This window comes from Cricetulus griseus, chromosome 3, assembly GCF_003668045.3.
Source record: "Cricetulus griseus strain 17A/GY chromosome 3, alternate assembly CriGri-PICRH-1.0, whole genome shotgun sequence".
Lineage (NCBI taxonomy): Eukaryota > Metazoa > Chordata > Mammalia > Rodentia > Cricetidae > Cricetulus > Cricetulus griseus.
In genome coordinates, this window is record NC_048596.1 from 156,431,516 (window position 1) to 156,456,377 (window position 24,862).

Sequence of the window (24,862 nt, forward strand, 5' to 3'; positions counted from 1 at the left end):
TTCAATAATTGTTAATATTCCACTTTTACTGATGCTGTTGTTTTTGAAACAGTCTCACTCTGTAGTTCAAGGCTACTTAGAGATCATTCAATACCCCAGGTTGGCCTTGAACCTCTGATCAATCTTCCTGCCCCAACCTTCCAAGTGTGGCAATTGCTAAGGATATGAGCCACCATGAAGAATATGCAACATAAATGTTCTTGTTTCGGTAATTTTTCAATGCATAAATCACAAACAAGTAGATTAACATGACATTGGTCCTTTTCTGTCTGGCTGACTCTTCCTAGCATACTGTCTTCTAGGTTCATCCACCTTGTAGCTTACATCAACAAGCACATCACTGTTTGACTGAACAATATGCCATTTTATGTATATGCATACACTGTTATCCATTCATCTGTTGACAGACTCTTGGGCTGTTCAAGGGATCGTGATGAATGCCATGGTATAGTATCTAGGCTCCACATTTAATTTGAGCTGGCTTACAGGTTCAGAGGTTTAGTTCATCATCAGCATGGTGAGAAGCATGACGGCATGCAGGTAGACATGGTGCTGGAGAAGGAGCTGAAAGTTCTGCATCTGGATCAGCAGGCAGCAGGAAGAGAGAGTGACACTGGGACCGGCTTTGGCCTCTGAGATCCCAGAGTCCACCCCCAGTAACACACTTCCTCCGACAAGGCCACACCCCCTTATCCCTCTCAAGGAGCACCGTTCCCTAATGACCAAGATTCAAATCTGTGAGCCTATGGGGTCATTCAAACCACCACACTCACTATGTGCATGCATGAAATTGTCAAAGAATGAAAAAAGAATCACATTAAACATCTAAAATACATTAATTATACTCTAAATTGCTGTACCAGTTGCAGAGTTTTGTTTAAATTTTGAATTCCTGCTATGGTTTGCCTGTGTTATTTTATTTATTTCTCAATACATAACCCAAGCTGACCTCAAACTCAAGGCAGCCTCCTGCTTCAGAATTCCCAGTGCTGGCATTGCAGGTCCAGAGAAGTTTTGATTTTGGGTTGTTTTTGTTGTTGTTGTTGTTGTTGTTGTTGTTGTTTTGTTTTATTTTGTTTTTTTGTTTTGTTTTTATTTGTTTTTAATACAGGGTTTCTCTTTGTAGCCCTGGATGTCCTTGAACCAGATCTGTAGACCAGACTGTCCTCAAACTCAGAGATCTGCCTGCCTCTACTGTCCCAGTACTAGTGTTAAAGAAGTGTGCCACCACAAATGGTTCAAGTTTTTGTTTCTTGATAAGAAAAATACTTCTTTCATTTAAGTGCTTGAAGTTTAAAATATGGTTGATGTTGATCTGTAAAACAAAATAAAATAAAATAAAACACCTAGCAGAACCTGTACTCCAGTTCAGACCTGACTATTCATCATTTCTCTGTTGTGAGAAAATTTGAAACCCTCTCCCAAAATATGGTCTGTGCTGTCATTAGCTACAGTCACCTACTGTGTAATAGAACTCCAGAACTCACTCACCCTCTCTGACTCTAATGGTTGTCTATAAAGAAATGAATTTATTAGTGGACTCTTTATGTCAATTCCTATGTTGGTATTATTCTATTTTATTTTCTATAGCTTTGTAGTGTATTTTTAATTGAATTTTTCTAGATTGCTTTAGTTATTTGGTTTCTTTTGTGGTTCCACATGAACTTAAGGATTTTTTTCTATCTCCTCAATAAATGACATTGGAATTTTGGTAATAACTACACTGAATCTGTAGGTGGCTTTAGATCTCAGAGTAGGCCTCACTAACGGTGAGAGTACACATTAGCAAAGTGGAAAACAAAAAGCATATGGCACTTTAACAACTTCTTGAGACAGAATGTACATATTGTTTAGTTTACCCATGTAAAAGTACACAATCCAATGGTTCTGGAATGTATACAGAATTCCAAACTCATGATAACCCAACTTTAGGCCCCAAATAAACTGCATACCTTCTAGCAGTCACTCTTGTGTCCATATAATCTATTTTCCATCTGGACAGATTTGCCCATTTGGGGCCTTCAATACAAATGACTTCTGTCTGGCTTCTGTCATCTAGCAAAAGGCTGAAATATCCAGCCATGCTTCACTACATATCATTCCTCTGTGTGCAGATAATATTTCGTTATATGGACTGTAGTCTAATGTGTGGACTTGATGTCATTGTATTTACAAATATTGTTTTCATTACTATCCAGGAACAACTTTGTGCATGGCTCTGAGCTGTGCATATGTTTCTATTGGGCATGCAATGAATAGTGGAGCCTTCAAGTTTGAGAGCTTGGGGCATCCTCATATCTTCTCGCACTGCTGCCTTGCAGAACCTCTCTATTTCAGTAAAAAAGAAATAATGAAGTTACTGAGAGAAAATAATTTGATCTCTTTTAAAAACACATTTAGACACACAGGTTTAGAGAGAGAGAGAGAGAGAGAGAGAGAGAGAGAGAGAGAGAGAGACAGACAGAGAGAGAGACAGAGAGACAGAGACAGAGACAGAAAGGGACATAGACAGAAAGAAAGAGATGGGGGAGACAGAAGAGAAAAAGGGGGTACGTGTATATAATGCTGTAAATTGTGTTAGCTGGATTGGTGGAAAGCAATGGCAGCTAGCGGATTGGTGTGTTAGTTTTCTGTTGTTATGACAAAATACTTGATATCAACTTTTTAAAAATGAAAGGTCATAATTCACTTGTTTTCAGTGGTTTAAATGCCTGGTTCTTTGACCATGTTGCTTTGGGACCTGTGACAATACAATCAAATGTAATGGGCTCACATCTTAGTAAGTAGAAGTGAAAAAAAAAAAAACATGACCAATAAATAAAGCTGTATTAGCTGATGAAGGGAAGTACAGCACAAATACCCCCAGAGCAATGCCTTCCTTAACAAAAGAAGTATGGGGTTTTTATTTTTATTAGAAAGAAAATTAGTTTACATGTCAACCCCAGGTCCCTCTCCCTCCCCTCCTCCTCTGCCCCCCAAGCTAACACCCTTCCTATCCCATACCCTTTCTGCTCCCAAGGGAGGGTGAGGCCTTCCATAGTGGATCTTCAAAGTCTGTCTCATTCTTTGGGATAGGGCCTAGGCCAACCCCCTTGTGTCTAGGCTCAGGGAGTATCCCTCCATGTGGGATGGACTCCCAAAGTCCATTCCTATGCTAGGGATAAGTACTGGTCCATTACAAGAGGTCCCATAGATTTCCAAGGTCTCCTCACTGACACCCACATTCATGGGGTCTGGATCAGTCACATGCTGGTTTCCCAGCTATCAGTCTGGGGACCAAGAGCTCTCCCTTGTTCAGGTCAGCTGTTTCTGTGGGTTTAACCAGCCTGGTATGTACCCCTTTGCTCGTCAGTCCTCAAAGGAAGTATGAGTTTTGTTGGAGGAACCTACACACAGTCATAAAGGAAAGCTCCTGAAAGTATATTCCTGAGAATGTTCTGTTGAAAGTCATACTTCAAGAAAGAAAGATGGTGGACGTGCTCCTGGACATGTTCAGCTTAATGATGTGGAGGTCGTGTTTAGAAGATTTAAATGGTGGGCAGAAATGCTCCGGGCATGCCATGTTTTCCAAACAGTTTTAGCTAGAACAAAATGCCCTTCTAAGGATGTTTTAATAGAGTAGCAGCCTTGGAAAGGTCCCAGTATCCCCTTCAAGGACACACCCTTGGTGATCCAAATCTTTTCTGTTATGGTGGAAGCTTCACCCTACTCCCTTGCATCCATATACTAAAGAGTCTGGAATGTTCTGGTGGATGTTCCACCCAAGTTCCCCTTCACCATCTCCCTCCAAACCCTGCCGAATCTCAGAAAGCCTGCCAAATGATGACCCCTCCCTCCAGAGATGCTCAAGACCATTCACACAAGGTGCTTAAACTGTATCCCCAGAAAATAGATGTGTGATTTTTCTGGTCTCTCTTTCCCATCTCCTTGGGGGAGGGAGGCTGAAAAGCCATCCGGGAGCATTGTATCTACTAAATGTGGGCTTTTTCTAAGTCCGTTTGATTTGGTCTGATTTGGATTGTCGCATAGGTGGAGAGGCTTGTGGGGTGCAGAAACTTTTCATCTTCCACTCTACCCTAAAGGGTCCACCACCTCCACAACTGAGGATGCAGCCTCTAACTGAGTACTAAACACAACAAGGAGACGGATAAATAGATGAGATGGGGAGCACTTAGTATTAAGCACAAGAGGATGAGCTTCTGCACACAGCTGGGGACTTGCACAGATCTACAAAACACTTAAACAGTGTTTGAGCTGTTAGTTCCTTGGAGGTTACAAACATGAATCTGCCAAGAACAGACCCATTGAACTGAAAACAAAATTACAGAGCTCGGTCCCATTTAGTATGCTGTGGTTTGAATGTGAAATGTCCCTCACAGGCTCACAGTTTTGAGTTCTTAGTCCCCAGCTGGTGGTACTGTTTGGGAAGATTAGGAGTGTTAGGAGGTAAAACCTCATTGGAGGAAGTAGGTCACTGGGGACCCGCCCCACTTCCTGCTCTCTCTCTCTCTGCTTCCTGAATGTAATCAATGCGACTATCAGCTTCCTGTTCCTGTCTCTGCCTTTGTACTTCTCTGCCTGTTACCCTGTGTTCCCTACCACTATAATTACTTTTAGATTTTACATCCAGAATTTCAAAACCCTCAGTTGCTGACATCAGCACACACTTGCTGGTGACCATCTCAGGTGCTGGACACTCAAAAAGAGGTAGAAGCCTTTATTCTGTAAGGAACTTGACCTTCCTAAGACACATGATGTAGAGTGGCTTTTCAGTAAATATTCATAATAACTACTCTTGCTTTTCAAATGCCAGTCAAATATAAGCCTGTATGACCAGGATGGCATGATCAGTTTATAAAATGTGAGAAAAAGAGGAAACAGTGAAATATTACATGCTATGGATATTGAAAGTATTATTTTAATTGTTTTTAGGAGATTTCTCTAGGTGCTGGAGAGATGGCTCAGCAGTCAATAGCAGTTACTGTCCTTACAGAGGACCCAAGTTCAGTTCCCAAAACCATTATCAAGAGCCTTAGAACCACTTGTAACTCCAGGAGATCCAATCCCCTTTTCTGGTCCCTACGAGAACATTCATGTACACATGCCCACACATAGACATGCATACATACATGAATTAAAGCTTTAAAAGATTTATCTAGAACAAGACCCTCAAACTTGACAATCCCCACTGCCTGACTGTTCAAACATTACTTTTTAGAAGCTAAAGATCAAAAAGTTTGGTCATGGGTACTGCACTATTGCCAACTAGAATAAAACTTGACTTCATCCTATTCTATTACTAGAAAAATCATAGCCATTATCTGCTGTGCACTAAATCAGTAGAAGTAATGTGTGCATAAACTATGCATAGGTTAAGTTATTAGAGGTGCTCATGCTACACTTTCATCACGTGCAAGTCAGTGTTTCCAGGAGGCATTCAGCCATCACACAGGTACTTACTGGAGACCTGTTAATCCTTGTTGGCTATGTGTACCAACAAGAAAAGAAACCTGTAATCAGAACTCAGACAGCTGCAGTCTTATGACAGTGCTACCATAGTGGTGAGTAACAGAGAAACCAGGAGTACCACATGCATGAATTTTCAAGGTTATGGCCCCCACACTGTGAACATGACAAATTGCATGCTTCTTAGCAGAGGCAGTAAAAGGGACAGGAAAGGATAGAGAAGAACACACCCCATTATAGGTTTTGCATAGTTTTTCATTTATTTACTCTGCCTGTGACCTGCACGAAGGCACAGTCACAGAACCACAGGGATGTAATTTGTCAAATGTCAAGTTCACTGGCTCCTGATATTCACAGTAGTTGTTAAGAATTGGGTTTTTACAGGAGCTAGAAGGAGTGGCAGAGTTTGACAACAGTATGCAGCCAGGAATGAGACTGCACAATTCCGGCAGCTCCTTTGCCTTCCAGAGAGTTCACTCTCCTGACTCAGGCTCAGACCACCAGAGAGCTAAAGCTCACACTTAATTTGTCAAGTCCTCTTGGATTTACACTGAGTAATATAATTTGTCTAAATGGGGACATAAATTAATGTTGTTCTGCTGCTAACAGCAGTGTCACATACTAAGATAGACAGAAAAAATATTGGGGATTAAATTTGAAAATGAGATCAGAAAAGATATAATTCCTCTTCCTCCCCTGGGATGAAAGACACTGAGTTCCCAAGAGGCAAGTCACCCACAGGGCCAACTCTAGTTACTGACATTGCTGAGATTCCAGTCTCGTCTCAGACCTCCCTGAGTCCAGCACTGCCTGCCACATCTTACCACCTCCCTACATGCAAGTTATTCCCAGAATGCAAAGCTCTCTGCAATGTCTGCATCTGCCTCATCTTTGATCCTTGTAACAATTGTTGTGCCTAAACTCTGAACCCCCAAATCACCAAGAGACCCAATCCGATGCAAAAGCAAAGAGTCTTTAATTAACGAGTTAACTATATTAACTAGGGTCCTCCATCTATCTGACACAGCAGGTGAAGCAAGTGGGACCAGGTGGGGAACCTCGAGCATCAGTGGGGCAGGGAATATATTGGGATAGAGCAAGGGGAGTGTCTGGAAGTCTGCTAATTGTATAGCAACAGTCTCAGGATTGGTACACCTCCAGGCTTGGGCGGCCTGTCCTGTGTCGATTGGTCAGCTGCAGCTACAGGAATGTCTGGAGGCCCTCCCAAGGCAGTTGCTACACTCTGTACTCTACTGTTACCATAAAGCACATCCAGAGCCCACCAGTTGACTTCTGATTGGTTCCTTGCCACATGGAGGGTTTCTGGCGGTTTATTCCCAGTAATTAGGGAAGGTGGGGAGCTCAGCACATGTTGCTGAGTCAGGGGCCTACATCCTGCTGGGTCTTTTTTGCAGCCCATTATGGCTGCCAAAGCAGGGGGCTGGGTAAGGGCCTGGTCCCCTCACAATCTCAACATAGAAGGGAGATTCCTTGGAGAGAAAACTGGTTGTGTGCATATGCTTGTGTATTTACAAATGTGTGTATGCATATGTGTTCATGCATGTGGAAGGAGAAGAGGGGAAGGAGGGGAAGGCAGACAGACAGAGACAGACAGACAGAAATGTGCTTTAGCAATGACCTAAGCATCTCTCATCTAGTCAAGTTGACAACAAACCCTCATCACTGGCCCACATGTTAATAAAAACCTATGTATTTCTGCTCTCCTATATATTTAAAACTGCTAATACAACCTTGAAATATATTTTATTTAATTCTCTAAGATTGTTTTGAGACTTCTTCAGGTGACTTTATTTTCTGTCCAAAGCTGGTAATGCCTCCATTGAACCATGCTAAATAATCTAAGAAAACCTGTGATCTCACACTATTTTAAGAATGGGGCAGAAAAGAGAGAACACATGTATTGGTTTTTATTCCCAAAATAGAGAGCCAAATAGATCATCATCAATACAGTTTGGAGGCACCTCCAAAAAGAATGTTGCAGACATGACTTTGTTATTGGATTAGAGCCTGAAGCTGTGACACCTGCCACGTCCCCCACCAAAACAAAGAACTCCCTGCTGCATTCATACTCTTATCTCCAGAGGAGCTATAGTAGAGCCAAGTTCAAAATGGTTCCAGAGATCCCAAGCCTTGGGGAGTCTTTAGCTTCGTTTTCTACTTCTTTTCTGAAAACAACAATAACCTACCATCTCAGGGAGAGAGTGCGGCAGCCTGGGGTTTTGGAACCTGCTCAGAGGTGGCCTCTCCCTCCCAGCCCTCTGAAGCACTGAGCAGGAGCATGGGGCTGACCTATGGAATAACAAATAAATGTGAATTAAACCAAAGTCTGAGAAGCGGCAGTCACCTGGAAGATCACCCTGTCTTGAGAGAGGGGTGATATGACTTACCAACAAGATATACTTCAGAAACTGTTGCCCACTACTCCCAACACTTGGGTAATGAATGACTGTGGGAAGTAAATGGAGACCCAGAGGACATGCAATTCGGCTTTTCTATTTCTTAATTTGCAAACTTTTCTATCTCAGGTTTCTTTTACCTAAATTTATAGCTGTTTGGAAGGGGAAAAAGACTTAAATTTTTAATCTGAGGCCATGCAACTGAGGATATCAAACCTTAATTCAGAAGAATGCATCCCCATGAGGTACTGTGGAATGTTTTCCAAATGATATGTACTATTTGACAGCTGTTACCTTCAGGTTATATTCCCAAATTCGTGATAAAAAAAAAGTTGCAAATGAATTTAAATACATGTTAAACTACATTAGGGTAGGAACTGCAGAAATGAAATGCTTATGATGGTTGAAGTTATTTGAATATGTCATAGAGTATCAGAAAACATGAGTATGTGACAGTAAGTGTTCATTGCAATTATTAAGCATCCCGTATACCCTACTCAACAATACCCTCCCACACATATTCAAAGTCTTAAACATTTGACAACAGCTGCTAATTTATCATCTGGTATTTAATTTTGCCTGTTTGGGAGTCAGAATTTATTAGATGCAGTTTCAAGTTTTTCTCCGGCTGTTTCTAATCCCTTCTTTTCAAGTTTTAACTGTTTTGCATTCATCTTCTACTCTGCATTCATCTACTTTGCATTCATCTACCACATCGCTACACCCAAGCACATGTGAGAAGGTCAGAGGATTGCTTGCTGGAGTAGAGCTCCTTCTGCTCTGTGGGTTCCAGGGATTGAACTCAGGTTATCAGACTTGTCCACATGTGCTGCTGGCCCAATTTTTATTTTTAATTTTAATTCCAAATTCTTGTATTTTTAAAGGAAATTTTATTTCTGCACTAAGACTTGGTAACTAAGATAAATCAGGTATTAAGTCTTCCTAGATACAGTATCTAAAGGTTTTGTCTTTTTTTTTTAAAGATTTTATTTACTTATTTAATATGTATACAACATTCTGCTTCCATATACATCTGCACACCAGAAGAGGGCACCAGATCTTATAACAGATGGTTGTGAACCACCATGTGGTTGCTGGGAATTGAACTCAGGACCTCTGGAAGAGCAGTCGGAACTCTTAACCACTGAGCCATCTCTCCAGCCCCCAGGTTTTGTCTTTTTTGCTGAGTAGTATTTGCATTTGTAGTATAAAATATGATAATTTGATACTTATATAAAACATACTACTGAATATAGTACTTGGATAAATACTTGATGTATTTCTCAACCTGATAAGAGACAACTGTAAAGACAGGAGTCTCACTGTGCGCTGGGATGTAGTTCAGTGGGAGAGGACTTGCCTAGAAGTCTCTAGGCCCTGGATTTACTTCCCAACACTGCAAGAGGAAAGAGTTATCATTTTGTGCCCTTGTTGAGACAGGTTGAAATGAAGAGTCGATCTAAGTATGATTTCATGAATACGGTTTGCTGCCAGAGAGAAGTTTTCTTAGGTTCAGAGTGTTTCAAGAAGAATAATAACACCCATAAGTCTCACAGGATATATACTTGATAAATGAGGTAAATTTACAATGAGGTAAATTAGCCCTGAATGAGTTCCAAATGTATAAAGGTGTAGTAGCTCAGTTAGAACTGAAGCCAGCCTCTCTAGAAAGGCAACTCTGATAAGTTCGAAGTATTTTGTTGTTGTTGCTGCTGCTGCTGCTGCTGTTTGATTATTCAAAACAGGGCTTCTCAGCATAGCTCTGGCTGTCCTGGATCTAGCTCTGTAGACCAGGATAGCCTTGAACTCACAGATCCACCTGCCTCTGCCTCCCTAGTGCTGGGATTAAAGACATGCACCACCCTAGCCAGATAGTCTGTAGTTTAATTTTATGAGTCTTTCTCAGGAGACTGTGGCTTGGCTACTGCAATGTAGTTCCTTGGTGATGTATGAGATCTCTTGATACTATAACTAGTGTCCATATCAACAGATATGGCTTCAAAACCCCAAAGCTTACAAGGTATTTCTTTGATGACCTGAGCTCTGTTTCAAGAAGTGGCTAACAGAGGGTAGCCTGTCACAACACTCATTCATGACCTAAGCTCTCTAAATGAACCCCCAAGTTTATATGCATTTGGACTGTGTCATTGAGGTCTGCAATTCGCACTTGGGAGCTGATAGGATTGATATAACTTTCCGTTGTGGTGGGAAGGACTTCAGGTTCTCAGGTATAAATCTGATACGATGTCAAACTGTGAAAGGGAAAGGGTAGCTCAACTCCCCCACCAAAGCATATGATAGTAAATTGTTTGGAATTTTGCAAACCTATATAGCAGTGGTTTACATTTCAGGAAGTTAGAAACTCTGCAGTTAGTTGTTATCTTCATCATTGCATTAATAGTTGTGCTAGCCAGCTTTTCTTTACTGTAACAAAGTTCCTAACATAATCAAAAAAAAAAAAAAAGGAAGAAAAGTTTACCATGGTTCACAGTGTTAGAGGTTGCAGTCCACTGTTGGTCGGCCTGTTGATCTGGGAGCCCTGGCAAGGCTGAGAGTATCACTGGAGTCTATGGGGGGAGAGACCTTTCCTCATGGCAAAAGTGAAAGGGAGGAGAAGGAAGAGATTAGAGTAGTGGTATTCCTTTCAAAGACATGTCTCCATGAGTGAAACTCTCCCAGGAGGCTCTACCTCTTAAAGGAGGCATCATGTATAAGCCAATCCCAGCACCAGATATTGTCATTGACAAAAGTCCATATTTAATTCAAATATAGTAATGTCTTTAACATCTTTTAAGGGGTGCATATTTCTTTCAGATCAGTCTGTGGGGTATGGCCAATATAACAGGGGAGGGTCATTCATTTCTTGGGAGAGAGTTTTCTAATGCTCTCTTACCTCTTGGAGTTTTTTAGATTTCATGACTAGTTTTGCCTTTTCTTCAGTGTCTCATTGCATGTACTTGGAGCATTTATCTTTACACTGAAGCTCTGTCAAACTGTTTCTTAGATATTTGTTTCTTTATTTCTGAGGTAGTCATTATTTAGCAATGTTAGTGACAACAGCCTCAAAACACCCATAGATGAACCTCACCTCTTGGCTTCACCTAGCTTCTTCCTCTCAACACACCTGGTGCAAACATCTGCTAGGTGCCACACTGCACTGCCTGTGTTTCTCATTTCCCTAGGAGGGAATTGATAGGCAACCCAACAGCAAGCATGGGCTTGCAGAACACAATGGCTTGCCTTAGATGTCAAGCCAGAGACTGATGAGCTCATGCCTGAGGCAGGGACACTTTCACATCTACTTATCTTGCTCAAGGACTAAGCTAACTAACATTAAATCATAATAAGATGCCATGGACTGAGATGCTATGACAAAAGCAGAGGCTGTTCTTAAGGCTAGCAGAAAATTTTAATGCAAATAATCCAATTGCTACTAAAAGTGTATTGTACCAGGAGTAGATAACCTGGTAGAAATCAAGTCTGTACCCCTTTAAAGCTATGATGAACGTTGAGAAGCTCACAATTTCCTATAACTCCAGCTCCAGGTGCTTTGACACCGTCTCCTGGCATCCATGGGCACCTTTGCCCATTTGTACATACCCAAACACAGATATGCCTGCACACACAAATAAAAACAAAAAGATAAAAGCCCTGATGAAAATAACTGACATGCTTTGAATATCTAATTTGTGCCCAACAATTTGTACCATTGTTTCTCTAAGCCAGAGGTTTTCAACCTTCCTAAAGCTTCGACCCTTTAATACAGTTCCTCATGCTGTGGTGACCCCAACCATAAAACTATTTTCAATGTTACTTCATAGCTGTAATTTTGCCACTGTTATTGGTCTTAATGTAAACATCTGATACGCAGAATATCTGATCTGCAACCCCTGTGGTGGTCGATACCCATGTGTTGAGAATTATTTATAATGTTCTCTAGAAAAATCAAAGAACATGTCTTCTCTACAAAAAACCTGCTGAGGTCTTCTTTATCTCCACCCATTACAGGAGGACATAAACTAACAAATCAACCTTTCCATCTACGCTGGGCTTGGATTTTTTTGGAAAAAGAGTACTACATTGTGGATGAAGACTCCGTGTTCTTCGAAGTGACCCTGACATGCAGAGGGTACCTTGAAAGCACATCCTTCATCAGTAAGTAGCTTGGGATTGATTGTAAGCAAGAGGATGTGGAAACAAAATGTGGGCCTAAAATACTCACAAACAGTAACTGAAGGAGTATCAGCAGCTGATTTGGTGGAAATACCTACAAAAATTAGAGGAAATCTGTGTTGTGTGAGCTGCAGGAGTGAGCTATAAGTTGGTATGCTTTGGTTATTTTCTGTGTGTTTTCCATTTTCTAACAGATTATAATCTTTTTCTTTTCTATAACTCAAGAAACTCCTGGAAAATTGAGACATTTCCTTCCCATCCCACAACCCCCAGCTCACCCATTTTTTTTTCAATTGAAAACAGATTCCTTACTTATACCACAGTTTCCCCTCCCTCCTCTCCTCCCTGCCCCCTCACTTCCCCTCTCCCCCTGTTCCACTCCCTCTGTTTCTTTTTCAGAAAGGAACAGGCCTCTAAGAGAAGACAAACAAATGGGGCAAAACAAAATACAGTAAGACACGAATAAAGCCCTCAACAGGCTGAACAAGGTAACCGGATGGGAGGAAAGGAGTTCCAGGAGCAGGCAAAAGAGTCAGAGACCCACCCTATCCCACTGTTAGGAGCCCCACAAAAACACCAGGCTAGCAGCCTTAACATATACACAGAGGACTGGTGCAGACCCTTGCAGGCCCCAGTGTTTACTGCTTCAGTGTCTGTGAACCCATGTGAGCCCAGCTTAGTTTATTCAGTGAGCCGTGTTTTTCCCAGTGTTCTCCATCCCCCCTGACTCCTTCAGTCCCCCTTCCCCTTCCACTGGATTCCCTGATCTCTGAGGGGAGGGACCCAATGGAGACCTCCTCCAATTTAGGCTCTCTTTATCTCTGCATAATGTCTGACTGTGGGTCTCTATACCAGCTCCCATCGGCTGTAGGAGGAAGCCTATCTGATGATAACTGGACAAGGCATTGTTCTATGAGTATGGCAAAATATCATTAGGAGTCATTTTATTGTTTTTTGTTTGTTTTGTTGTTGTTTCGGTTTTTTGTTTGGTTCCATCCTAGATCCCTGGGTTGTGCAGTCTCCAATTCCTAGTCATCCAGACAGTGTAGATAGAGTATGACTCCCTCATGTGGAGTGGGCCTCAAGTTAAACCAAATACTGGTTGGCTACTCTCACAAGTTCTGTGCCAACCAACTTGCCCCAGTACATCTTGCAGGCAGGACAGATTGTAGGTTCGGGGTTTTGTGGTTGGGTTGGTGTCTAGGTTTCTCTTTCCATAGCCTGCAGAGTCCCTTCCTGCACCGGAGACTAAAATGCAAGGGTGAAGGCTGTGTGTGGCACCAGCTCTACCTCTCTACAAGTAGAAGTTGTCCTCTGCACCATGGCCTGCTGTCAGTTCTCAGAGAATGACCTTCTGTCCTAGCATTAGCCTGGGTTGTTTAGGGATCTCCTCAGGACCTTCTTGATCAGCAGCTCAACCAAATGCAACCCAGTCCCACCACTGGTAGCCTTGCCTAGATGCCCCGGCCGGTGGGGCTCCGGCAATTCATGAGTCCGAGGTGGATCCCGCCTGCAAATAATGGGCAGGAAAGAAAGAGCGGGACCAAGCAGATTTCCTTGTCAAGGCCAACTTTATTGAAACCAAGGGGATTTTTAAAGAGAAAGGAGGAAGCAGAGAAAAAGGAGGTGGGGGGAGGAATGAATGTTAATTGCTCTCAGGCAGGTATCCGGAATCTCCTGTCTTAAGGAAGTGGGGGAAGGAATAGGTGTTAGTTGCTTCTCAGGCCAGGTCCCAGAACCTGAGGGGTGGGATGCTAGGCTAGCTGGCGGCTAGCTAGGCATAGGAGGTGGCCGAGGCTGGCTTCTGACATCTCCCCCTACTAAGTATAATAAAATGGAGTGTCTGGCTTAGGCTAAGTGATGGGCACCCGCATCCAGGACCCTATGTTTTATGATATTGTCATTTATATGACAGTGAGGAGTAGTGCCTCTGTCTTAGGTTATGTGAGATGCATCTGCCCCCAGCACTCCGATGACCCTTCATAAGGCTAGCAGCTCAGGAGTGCTTTGGAGTGGGCATCTGGGGGTCAGTCTCATGCTAAACCCGTCATGGAGGACGCTACAGCTGCTGGGAAGGGTCAGCATCTGGCTTGTAGCATCACAATATTGCCATCACGGACGGTTCCAAGGCCAAGGAAATCGGGAGGTTCGATGTTCAAGGCCTGAAAAATCCAGTCCTTTAGGACTGTGGGGTTTTTCATTGTCATCAGGCAGCTTAGAATCTAATGCCTCCAGGCAATGGTAGTGAACCAAAACCGGTTTTTTGAGGATGGCGTCAACCTGGGACTTAATGAATCTGGTTAGTTTTTGAAAAGCCCAGGGCCCAAAGGAGATTAAAATGAAAAACCCAACCATAGGACCAAGGATGGAAGGTAACAGGGTGTAAAGCCATGGAGAGGTGGAGAACCAATTTTGGTACCAAGATTCAGCTTGTTCTCTTAGTCTCTTATGTTCTTCTATACTATCCTGAACCTTTTTTAGGCTATCTTCGACTAGGCCTGTCTTTTCTGAGTAGAAGCAGCATTCCTCCTTAAGGGCAGCGCATAGGCCCCCCTGCTGTAGGAAAAGGAGGTCGAGGCCTCTCCTGTTTTTTAATACAACTTCAGAGAGGGAGACATCAGAATCTTTGAGATTTTTTAGTCCTCTCTGTAGTTCCTGTATGTCTTTATTTATAGTTGTGCTTAATTGTGCATATTGTTTATTGGAGGGACTAATGAGGCTGCTAGTCCTGCTCCTGCTCCCGTGGCTTCCAGGCCTAAGATAACCGCCAAGGTGATAGCAGTAATGGGCTCTCTTTTGGGTCTGGACTGGAGGGCAGCGCCTTGATCCCAGAAATTCAAAAAGGTGTCTGGATCATGGATGGTCAGGTGGGGCAATAGTTGAACCAGGACACAATAATCTCTTTTAGACAAAGATACCGAGATAACAATGTAGGTGGTTAATCCTGAGGAGCAGGTGAGATAAGAATTATTAAAAGTTGAGGTATAAAGAAAAGAGGAATTAACTATAAGGGTTTGATTGCAAGTTTGAGAAAGGGGGGTTGGGGGAAGCATATCTGGCCCAAGAAGGCATAGGCCCAAACCTGACACTTGTCCAAGTGTTAGTCCTTGGCCGTCAGTTGGATTCCAGTGTAGGGAAGAGGTATCGTTAGTGGGGTGTAGATCCCAAAAACCTGCAATGCCCTCATAAAAGGGAGGGGTGGAAGAGTAGCAGACCCAACAGTCCTCTATGAGGGACTGGTTGGCCTGGTGGATGGCCTGAACCGTAGAATTAACTAGTGAAAGTATAAGGTCAGCAGAGGAGGGAGGGCCCGGGGGGAATGGTCGGCTGAAACACAATAGGGGTATGGGCTACGAAGCTAGTAGCAGGGGGTATCTGTGGGGGAAGTTTGCCCATAGTGCCCTTATTGGGATGTAACTCTGGGTTGGGTCCAATGGCTACCTTCTCGGTGAAAGGAAGGTTTTTTAGCAACTGGATCTTAAAGGTAAGGCCAATGTCACAGCCTGAAATATAGAGTCGAAGTCCCCATTGGGCACCTCTCCCTTGCCAAAGGGAGGATGCTTTCCCCTTATCGGTAAAGGTAATTTGTATGGGGTTACACCAATGGGATCCACAGCGGGAGTTAAAGTGGGCTGGTCCTGAATTAGGTTGTTGGAACAGGGGTCTAGTTTCATTCTCAAATCCACTCTGTGAGACCCAGGACAGACGTATAGAGGTGCCTTTGAAAGGTAAGTTCTAGAGAACAGATTATAGCAATTAGGGGTGGTTGCATACCTAGTGGAGGTATTAACAGGTCTAGGTTGTGGCATAAAATGGGAGGGAGTTTTCCAGAGAGGGTCGACTCCCATAGCCAAGGCACAAAGATCTACTATCGGGGGGAATAAGAAGGCTGAGGTCCAATGTACGTAGAGGCATTGGCAACGTCACCGGCTTGATTGATGATCACCCAGGTGTAGTTGTAGATCTGATAAGGGCTTGCTGCAGCGGCAATCCAAGGTGGGAAACACACAAGTAGCCAGAAAGACAGCATTTTTTATCTAAAATTAAACAGAATTAGAAGATTTCTCAGGGGCTTCCCTGGGTGGATTATATAGTTTTAAAAGGCGTTCAGGCAACCATCTAGCATTATTGGCCTGAGTATCAAAAATACATGTATGTCCTTTTCCCCAAATGAGGACCGGATCTGGTCCGTGCCATTTGTGAGTTAGGGGATCTTTCCATAAGGCTTGAGCATAATTTTGAGCCGTTGATGGATGCCAGAGGTGATCCACGGCTGATTTTCCTGTAGCATCATATGTGAGAAAATTTAGCACAAACAATGCATGATTGAGTAGGTTCTTATGATTGCCTTTAGTGGGGTATAAAATTCATCCTCCCGAATATAGTTTAAATAGCATGTTTTTAAGTGTTTGGTGAGCTCTTTCAACAATCCCATGGCCCTGGGGGTTGTAGGGAATACCGGTAATGTGACTGATATTTAAATGAGAACAAAATTGCTTGAAGGCTAGACTGGTATATCCAGGGCCGTTATCTGTTTTAATAGTCTTGGGTTGGGGTAGGGCCGTTAGGCAGGAAAGAACATGACTTATGACATTTTTGGTGGCCTTGCCCACCTGGACCGTGGCATAAATGAAACCACTGTAAGTGTCAATAGTCACATGTATATATTTTAATTTCCCAAACTGGGAGAAGTGGGTGACATCCATTTGCCAAAGTTGTCCAGGGAGCAGACCTCGGGGATTAACCCCAAGGTGGGGCTCCGGCAGGAGAGTAAAACAGCCTTTGCAAGAGCGGACTATCTCTCTAGCTTGTTCTCAAGTAATGCCAAACTGAAGGCGTAGGGTATGGTCATTGAGACGATGAATGGCATGGGCTTTTGGGCTAAGGATACGGGGTCAGAAAGAGGGGGGCCTGTTTGAGCCAAGGTAATTATTTAGGTAACTTGATCAACAGCATCATTTGCCCAAGAAAGAGGCCCAGGCAACCGGAATGTGCTCGAATGTGACCAATAAAGAAAGGGGAGGTTTGGGTTAAAATCAGGCGCTGGAGAGTTGAAAAGAATTTTTTTTTCAGTGTTTTTCCTTACTTTTTTCATTCGTTCTTTTCTTTTTTTCATTTATTCTTTTCTTATATATTACAACCTGACTACAGTTTCCCCTCCCTCCCCGTCCCCTGTTTCTCCCCCACCTCTCTTCTCCCCCTCCTTCACCCCCACCCCTGCCACCTCTGCTCAGAACAGTTACAAATATGGCATAACAAGCCACAGTAAGACCAGGCATATAGTCTCACAACAAGGCTGGATGAGGAAACCCGGTAGGAGGGAGAGGATCTCAAAGACAGGCAAAAGAGCCAGAGACTCCTCAGCTCCCACTGTTAGGAATTCCACAAGAGCACCAAGATACTCAGTCATAGCATATATGCAGAGGTCCTAGGTCAGACCCCTACAGGCTCCCTGCTCTCTGTGAGACCTCTTGAGTCCCTCAGTTGATTCTGTGCTCTGCTCATGGTGGCCCTGACCCCTCTGCTTCCTGCAGTCCTTCCTCCCCCTCCTCCCCTGGACTCCCAGGGCTCCTGTTAATGTTTGGCTGTGGGACTCTACATTTTCTCCCTTCAGTTGCTGGATGAAGTTTCTCTAGTCTCTGATGACAATTCTGCTAGGCTTTGGTCCCAGAACACTCTGCAGGCAGGTTAAACTGGAGGACAAAGGCTTTGTGGCTGGGTTGGTGTCCCAGTCCCACCTAGACTCCATGGAGTTTCCATTACACTAGGTTTCTGCTTTGCTCCTGAAATGCCCCCCAAATCCAGTCGTCTCCCCCAGTATTCTCTCCCTCCATCTGATCCCTCCTATTCCCAACCCCACCTGCAAAATCTATGCTATTTTTGCTTCCTGGTGAGACCCTTGAGTCTCCTATTAAGACTTCCTCTCTGGATATGTGGATTGTAGCATGATTATTCTTTACTTGACAGCTAATATCCACTTATAAGTGAGTGCATACCTTTGTTTGTCCTTTGGGGGCTGGGTTAGGTTACCTCACTCAGGATGATTTTTTTTCTAGTTATATCCATTTGCCTGCAAATTTCATGATGTCATTTTTTTAACAGCTGAGTAACACTCCATTATGTAAACATATCACAGTTTTTAAAAATCCATTTTTTAGTTGAGGGACATCTGTATCATTTTTAGTCTATGGCTATTGTGAATAAAGCTGCTATAAACATAGTTGAGCAAGTGTCTTTGTGGTTAGGATGGAGCATCCTTTAGATATATGCCCAGGAGTGCTGTGGCTTGGTTTTAAGGTAGATTGATTCCTCGTTTTCTGAGAAACTGCCATAATGATCTCCAAAGTAGCTGGACAAGTTTGCACTCCCACCAGCAATAGCAGAGTACAGCATCTCCTCCACATTTTCCATATCCTCACCAGCATTAACTGCCACTTACATTTTTTATCTTAGCCATTCTGACTGATATAAGATGGAATCTCAGAGTTGTTTTGATTTGCATTTCCCTGATGGCTAAGAATGTTGAACATTTCTTTGAGTGTTCCTCAGTCATTTGAGATCCCTCTGTTGAAAATTCTGTTTAGATCTGTACCCCGTTTTTTTAATTAGATTGTTTAGTTTGTTGATGCCTAGTTTCTTGAGTCCTTTATATATTTTGGATAATAGTGCTCTGTCAAATGTGGGGTTAGTGAAGATTTTTTCACTTTCTTTGGGATTCTGCTTTGTCCTATTGACAGTGTCCTTTGTCTTACAGAAGCTTTGCAGTTTCATGAGATCCCATTTATTAATTGTTGATCTTAGTGCCTCTGGGATTGGTGTTCCATTCAGGAAGCTGTCTCCTGTGTTCAAGCCTATTCCCCACTTTTTCTTCTATCAAGTTCAGTGTATCTGGTTTCATGCTTAGGTCTTTGATTCATTTGAACTTGAGTTTTGTATACGGTGGTATATATGGATCTGTTTGCATTCTTCTACGTGCTGACATCCAGTTAGACCAGCTCCATTTGTTGGAGATGCTTTCGGTTTTTCAAGTGTGTATTTCTGGCTTCTTTATCAAACATCAGGTGTCCATAAGTGTGTGAATTTACATCTGGATCTTCAAACTTATTCCATTGATCAACTTGTCTGTTTTTATGGCAATACCGTGTGGTTTTATTACTACTACTCTGTAGTACATCTTGAAATCAGGGATGGTGATACCTCCTGATGTTCTTTTATTGCATAGATGTGTTTTAGCTAACCTGGGTTTTTTGTTTTGTTGTTTTGTTTTTCCATATGAAGTTGAGTACTGTTCTTTCAATGCCTGTTAAGTATTGTGTTGGAATTTTGATGGGGATTACCTTGAATCTAAAGATTGCTTTTGGTAACATGGCCATTTTTGTTATGTTGATCCTACCAATCCATAAGCATAGAAGATCTTTCCATCTTAGATATCTTCTTCAGTTTCCTTCTTCAAAGACTTCTAGTCCTTAGTTAGAGTTACCCCAAGACATTTTATATTATTTGTGGCTATTATAAAGGTGTTGTTTCCCTGGTTTCTTTCTCATCCCTTAGAATATTCTTGTATCCAGCAACATTACTGAAGGTGTTTATCAGCTGTAGGAGTGCCCTGGTAGAATTTTTGGAGTTGCTTATGTATACTATCATATCATCTGCAAATAGCAATACTCTGACTTCTTCCTTTCCAATCTGTATCCCCTTGATCTCCTTTAGTTGTCTTATCGCTCTAACTAGGACTTCATGCACTATATTGAATAGGTATGGAGAAAGTGGACAACCTTGTCTTGTTCCTGGCTTTAGTGGAATCGCTTTGAGTTTCTTTCCATTTAATTTGATGTTGGTTATAGGTTTGCTGTAAATTACCTTTATTATTTTTAAGTATGTCCCTTGCATCCATTATCTCCAGGACCTTTATCATGAAGGGCTGCTAGATTTTGTCAAAGGTTATTTGAGCATCTAATGAGATGATCATTTTCTTTTAGTTTGTTTATTGTTTGTTTCTCTGTGTAGCTTTGGAGACTATTCTGGCACTTGCTCTGTAGACCAGGCTGGTCTCAAACTCACAGAGATCCGCCTGCCTCTGCCTCCTGAGTTCTTTTAGTTTGTTTATATGATGGGGTCTATTGACCAATTTTCATATTCTGAACCATCCCTGCATCTCTGGGATGAAGCTTACTTGATCATGGTGGATGATATTTTTGATGTGTTCTTGGATTCAGTTTGCAACTATTTTATTGAGTATTCCCTCATCAATGTTCATGAGGGAAATTTGTAATTCTCTTTCTTTGTTAAATCAGTGTGGTTTGGATGTCAGGATGACTGTGGCCTCATAAAATTAATTTGGTGGGCTGGAGAGATGGCTCAGTGGTTAAGAGCACTAGCTGCTCTTCCAGAGGGCCCAGGTTCAATTCCCAGCACCCACATGGCAGCTCACAACTATCTGTAACTCCAATTCCAGTGGATCTGATACCTTCATACCAATGCACATAAAATAAAGTTAAATAAAATTAATTTGACAGTGTTCCTTCCATTTCTATTTTGTGGAATAATTTGAGGAGTGTTGGTGTTAACTATTCTTTGAAAGTCTGGTAGAATTTCATGCTGAAATCATCTGACCTTGAACTTTTTTTTTTTTTTTTTGGTTAGAAGATTTTTAATGACACCTTCTATTTCCTTAAGGGTTGTAGGTCTATTTAAGTTGTTTATTGAATCTTGATTTAACTTTGGTAAGTGCTATCTATCAAGAAAATTGTCCATTTATTTTGGATTTTCCAATTTTGTGGGAGTACAGGTTTTTGAAGTATGACCTAATGATTCTTTGGATCTCCCCAGTGTCTATTGTTATGTCCTCCTTTTTGTTTCTGATTCTGTTAATTTGCATATTCTCTCTGTGTCTTTTAGTTAGTTTGGATAAGAGTTTGTCTATCTTGTTGATTTCCTCAAAGGACCAACTCTTTCTTTCACTGATTCTTTATATTGTTCTCTTTGTCTATTTGATTGACTTCAACCCTCATTTCCTCCCATCTGCTACTCTTGGGTGAATTTGCTTCTTTCTGTTCTAGAGCTAGTATGAGATCTCTCCAATTTCTTTATGAAGGCACTTAGTGCTATGAACTTTGCTCTTAGCACAGCTTTCATTGTGTCCCATAAGTTTGGATATGCTGTGCATTAATTTTCATTGAATTCTAGAAAGTCTTTCATTTCTTTCTTTATTTTTACCTTGACCCAGTAGTCATTCAGTATAGAGCTGTCCAGTTTATGTGAATTTGTAGGCGTTCTGTTGTTTCTGTTGTTGTTGAAATCCAGCTTTAACTCATGGTGGTCTGAGGGGATAAGGGGTTTTTCTTGTGTCTGTTGAGACTTGCTTTGTGACCAAGTATGTGGTCAGTTTTGGGAAATGTTCCATGAAGTCCTGAGAAGAAGGTATATTCTTTTGTGTTTGGGTGAAAAGTTCTATAGATACCTGTTAGGTCCATTTGGTTCATACCGTCTGTTAGTATCATTATTTCTCTGTTTGGTTTTTGTCTGAATGACTTGTCCATTGGTGAGAATCAGGTATTGAAGTCTCCCACTATCAATGTGTGATTTGAGTATTAGTGGTATTTCTTTTAAAATGTGGGTGCCCTTGCACTTGGGACATAGATGTTCAGAATCTTGGTGGATTTTTCCTTTGATAAGTATGAAATGTCTTTCTCCATCTCTTTGATTAATTTTGGTTGTAAGTCTATTTTGTCAGATAGTAGAATAGCTACACCAGCTTGTTTCTTGGGGCCATTGTCTTAGAAGATCTTTTCCAACCTTTTGATTTGAGATAATGTCTATCTTTGATGTTGAGGTATGTTTCTTGTATGCAGCAGAAGGATGTAGTCCTTTTGTTAGTCTGTGGTCCTTCAGTTAGTCTGTAGTCCTTCTGTTAGTCTATATCTTTTTATGGCAGAATTGAGTCCATTGATATTGAGAGATATCAATGATCAAAGGTTAATAATCCTTTTATTTTGTTGTAGTTGGTAGTAGTGTGTGTGTGTGTGTGTGTGTGTGTGTGTGTGTGTGTGTGTGTGTGTCTGTTTGTGTTCCTTCTTTGGGTTTTACTGGTATGAGATTATCTATTTTTTGGATATCTGTGTTTTTTGGATGTAGTTGGTTGGAGTTTTCCTGCTAGTACTTTCTGTGGGGCTGGATTTGTGGATAGATTTTTTTTTAATTTCACTGTATTATGGAATATCTTGTTTTTTCTATCTATGATGATTGAAAGTTTTTCTGGGAATTATAGTCTTGGCTGGCATCTATTATCTCTTAGAGTCTACTGCACATCTGTCCAGGCCTTTCTGGCTTTTTGAGTCTCCATTGAGAAGTCGTGTGTAATTCTAGTAGGTCTTCCTTTATCTGTTACTTCCTTGGTCTTTTTCTGTTGTAGCTTTTAATATCCTTTCTTTGTTCTCTCTGTTTAGTGTTTTGATTATGATGTGTTGAGGGGACTTTCTTTTCTAGTCCAATCTATTTAGTGTTCTATAAGCTTCTAGTACCTATATAGACATTTCCTTCTTTAAGTTAGGAAATTTTTCTTCTATGATTTTGCTAAAAGTATTTTCTGGATCTTTGAACTGGGATACTTCTTTTATTCCTGTTATTCTTAGGTTTGGTCTTTTCACGGTGTCCCCAGTTTCCTAGATGTTTTGTGTTTGAAATTTTTTAGATTTAACCTTTTCCTTGACTGCTGTATTTATTTCTTCTGTTTATCTTCCAGGCCTGAGATTCTCTCTCCCATCTCTTCTATTCTGTTTGCTTGTATCTGCAGTTCCTTACCTTGATTTCCTATTTCCAGAATTCCCTCAGTTTGTGTTTTCTTTATTGCTTCTATTTCCAATTTCAGATCTTGAACAGTTTTATTCATTTTATTCAACTGTATGTTTTTTTTCTTGGATTTCATAACATTCTTTAAGAAATATATTCGGGGTTTCTGTCTGGAGTTTGCCCCGCTGCCACTTAAAGCCCAGACTCAAGGCAGCCCATGGCCGAGCTTTGCCTTCTGTGGCTCTCAGGGATGCAGATGGGCAGAGGCGGATTAAGCACACGATGGCTTTCTTCAACCAAGAAGCCAATGAAAAAGCACAAGAGTTCAACATTGAGAAATGTCATCTTGTGCAAACCCAAAGACTGAAGTCTATGGAATACTATGAGAAGAAACAAAAGCAAATTGAGCAGCAGAAGAAGATTCAAATGTCCAATCGGATGAATCAAGCAAGGTTCCAAGTCCTTAGAGCAAGAGATGACCTCATCACTGATCTGCTAAATGAGGCAAAACAGCAAGGTGGTAAAAGACAGAACCAGATACCAAGTGCTGCTGGATGGGCTGGTCCCTCAAGGCTTGTACCACCTGTTAAAGCCTCTGTTGATTGTGCATTGCAGAAAATAAGATTTCCCTTTGGTGGAGGCTGCAGTACAAAAAGCAAATCCTATTTATAAAATTGCCACCGAAAAAGATGTTGATGTCCAAATTGACCAGGAGCCTACCTGGTGGAGTTGAAATCTATAATGGGGATCGCAAGATAAAGGTTTCTAACACTCTGGAAAGCTGGCTGGACCTCACAGCCCTACAGATGATGCAGAAGTCGCAGGAGCCTTGTTTGGTGCCAATGCCAATAGGAGGTTTCTGGACTGAGCCTGAGGAGGTGCTGCTCATCCGAGGCTGTACTCCTGGAGCAGCAGATACCTGTGTGGTTTCCTCATTCTGTTCTAACTGGTAATCAGTGGATCCCCTCTGCAGCCTGTGGCCTTGACCTAATGTCATAGAAGGAGGGCCACTTGGTGTGGGCAGGAACCCAGCCCCGGCTCATCTGACACCACAACTGTACACTGGTTCTGCAGCAGTACACGAGGGGTCAGATGGTGCTAAGGAGCCCTCACCAAGGACGCATCCTCCCTGCTCCTAGTCTAGTCTAGAGTGAGTGTGCATGCTGTCCCTACTCTCTGGGTGTCAAGTGCATGCGGGGCTTGCATTCCTCCAGCAACACTAGCTTCACTGTTACTATTTGGGTCTAGTTTTTCTTATCTGAAATGTGGTTTAAAATCTAAACCACAAATACTCTTTATTCATTAAAACAAAGGTTTATGTGAAAAAAAGAGATGTATTCATTTCTTCTTTAAGGACTTGTATCATCTTCATAAAGTTGGTTTTAAGGTCATTTTCTTGTGGTTCAGCTGTGTTGGAATATTCAGGGTTTACTGTAGTGGGATGGCTGGGCCCTGGTGGTGACATATTCCTATGGCTGTTGTTAATTACGTTCTTACACTGTGCTAGACATCTGTCTTTTGGTGATTATAGGTCTTGGTGCTGAATTTTTGGTTTGTCTTTGTTGGATGGGGCTTTTCTTCTTTGGTTTCTGTTTTCTCTCTGGTCTTCTGGCTAGGGTGGCCTGGGGTTCAGGGTGCTTGCCTATCCTTTGGTGGGATAGGAGGAGACTGTAGGCTTTTATTTTTGAACTTTGAAAGATTTTGTTGTTGTTAGAGCAGAGTATTCTGTTTCCATTTCTGTCATTGTTTGGGGCTCTTGATGGTTTCCTTGATTTCTTTCAGCATAGAAAAGCCAGGATGGTTGGCTTTGCTTAGACTGTAATACTGAAGCACCTCAGAGCACCACCTGGGCCAAGCACTGGTGACAGAAGTTGCAAAGACTCCCCTAGATAGAAGCCTCCAATCTACAGCATCTCCAATCTGCCCTTCTCCCCACTCCCTTCCCCTCCTGTCTCCAATCACAGGCCTCCTCTCCAACCTAAATTGCTGCTAAAAAATTGAACTTTTTATTTATGTAA

At 42.0% G+C, this 24,862-nt stretch overlaps 1 protein-coding gene across 1 annotated transcript in view; it reads left to right on the top strand.

The window, feature by feature from the left end:
• The window catches only part of Frem3 (FRAS1 related extracellular matrix 3), a 62,170-nt gene that overhangs the window by 19,984 nt on the left and 17,324 nt on the right, over positions 1–24,862 (top strand). Inside the window, 4 exon segments of the mRNA XM_035441664.1 lie at positions 11,892–12,038; positions 15,757–15,784; positions 22,994–23,364; positions 23,460–23,770. Of these exon segments, the coding sequence (XP_035297555.1) occupies positions 11,892–12,038; positions 15,757–15,784; positions 22,994–23,364; positions 23,460–23,770 (857 nt within the window).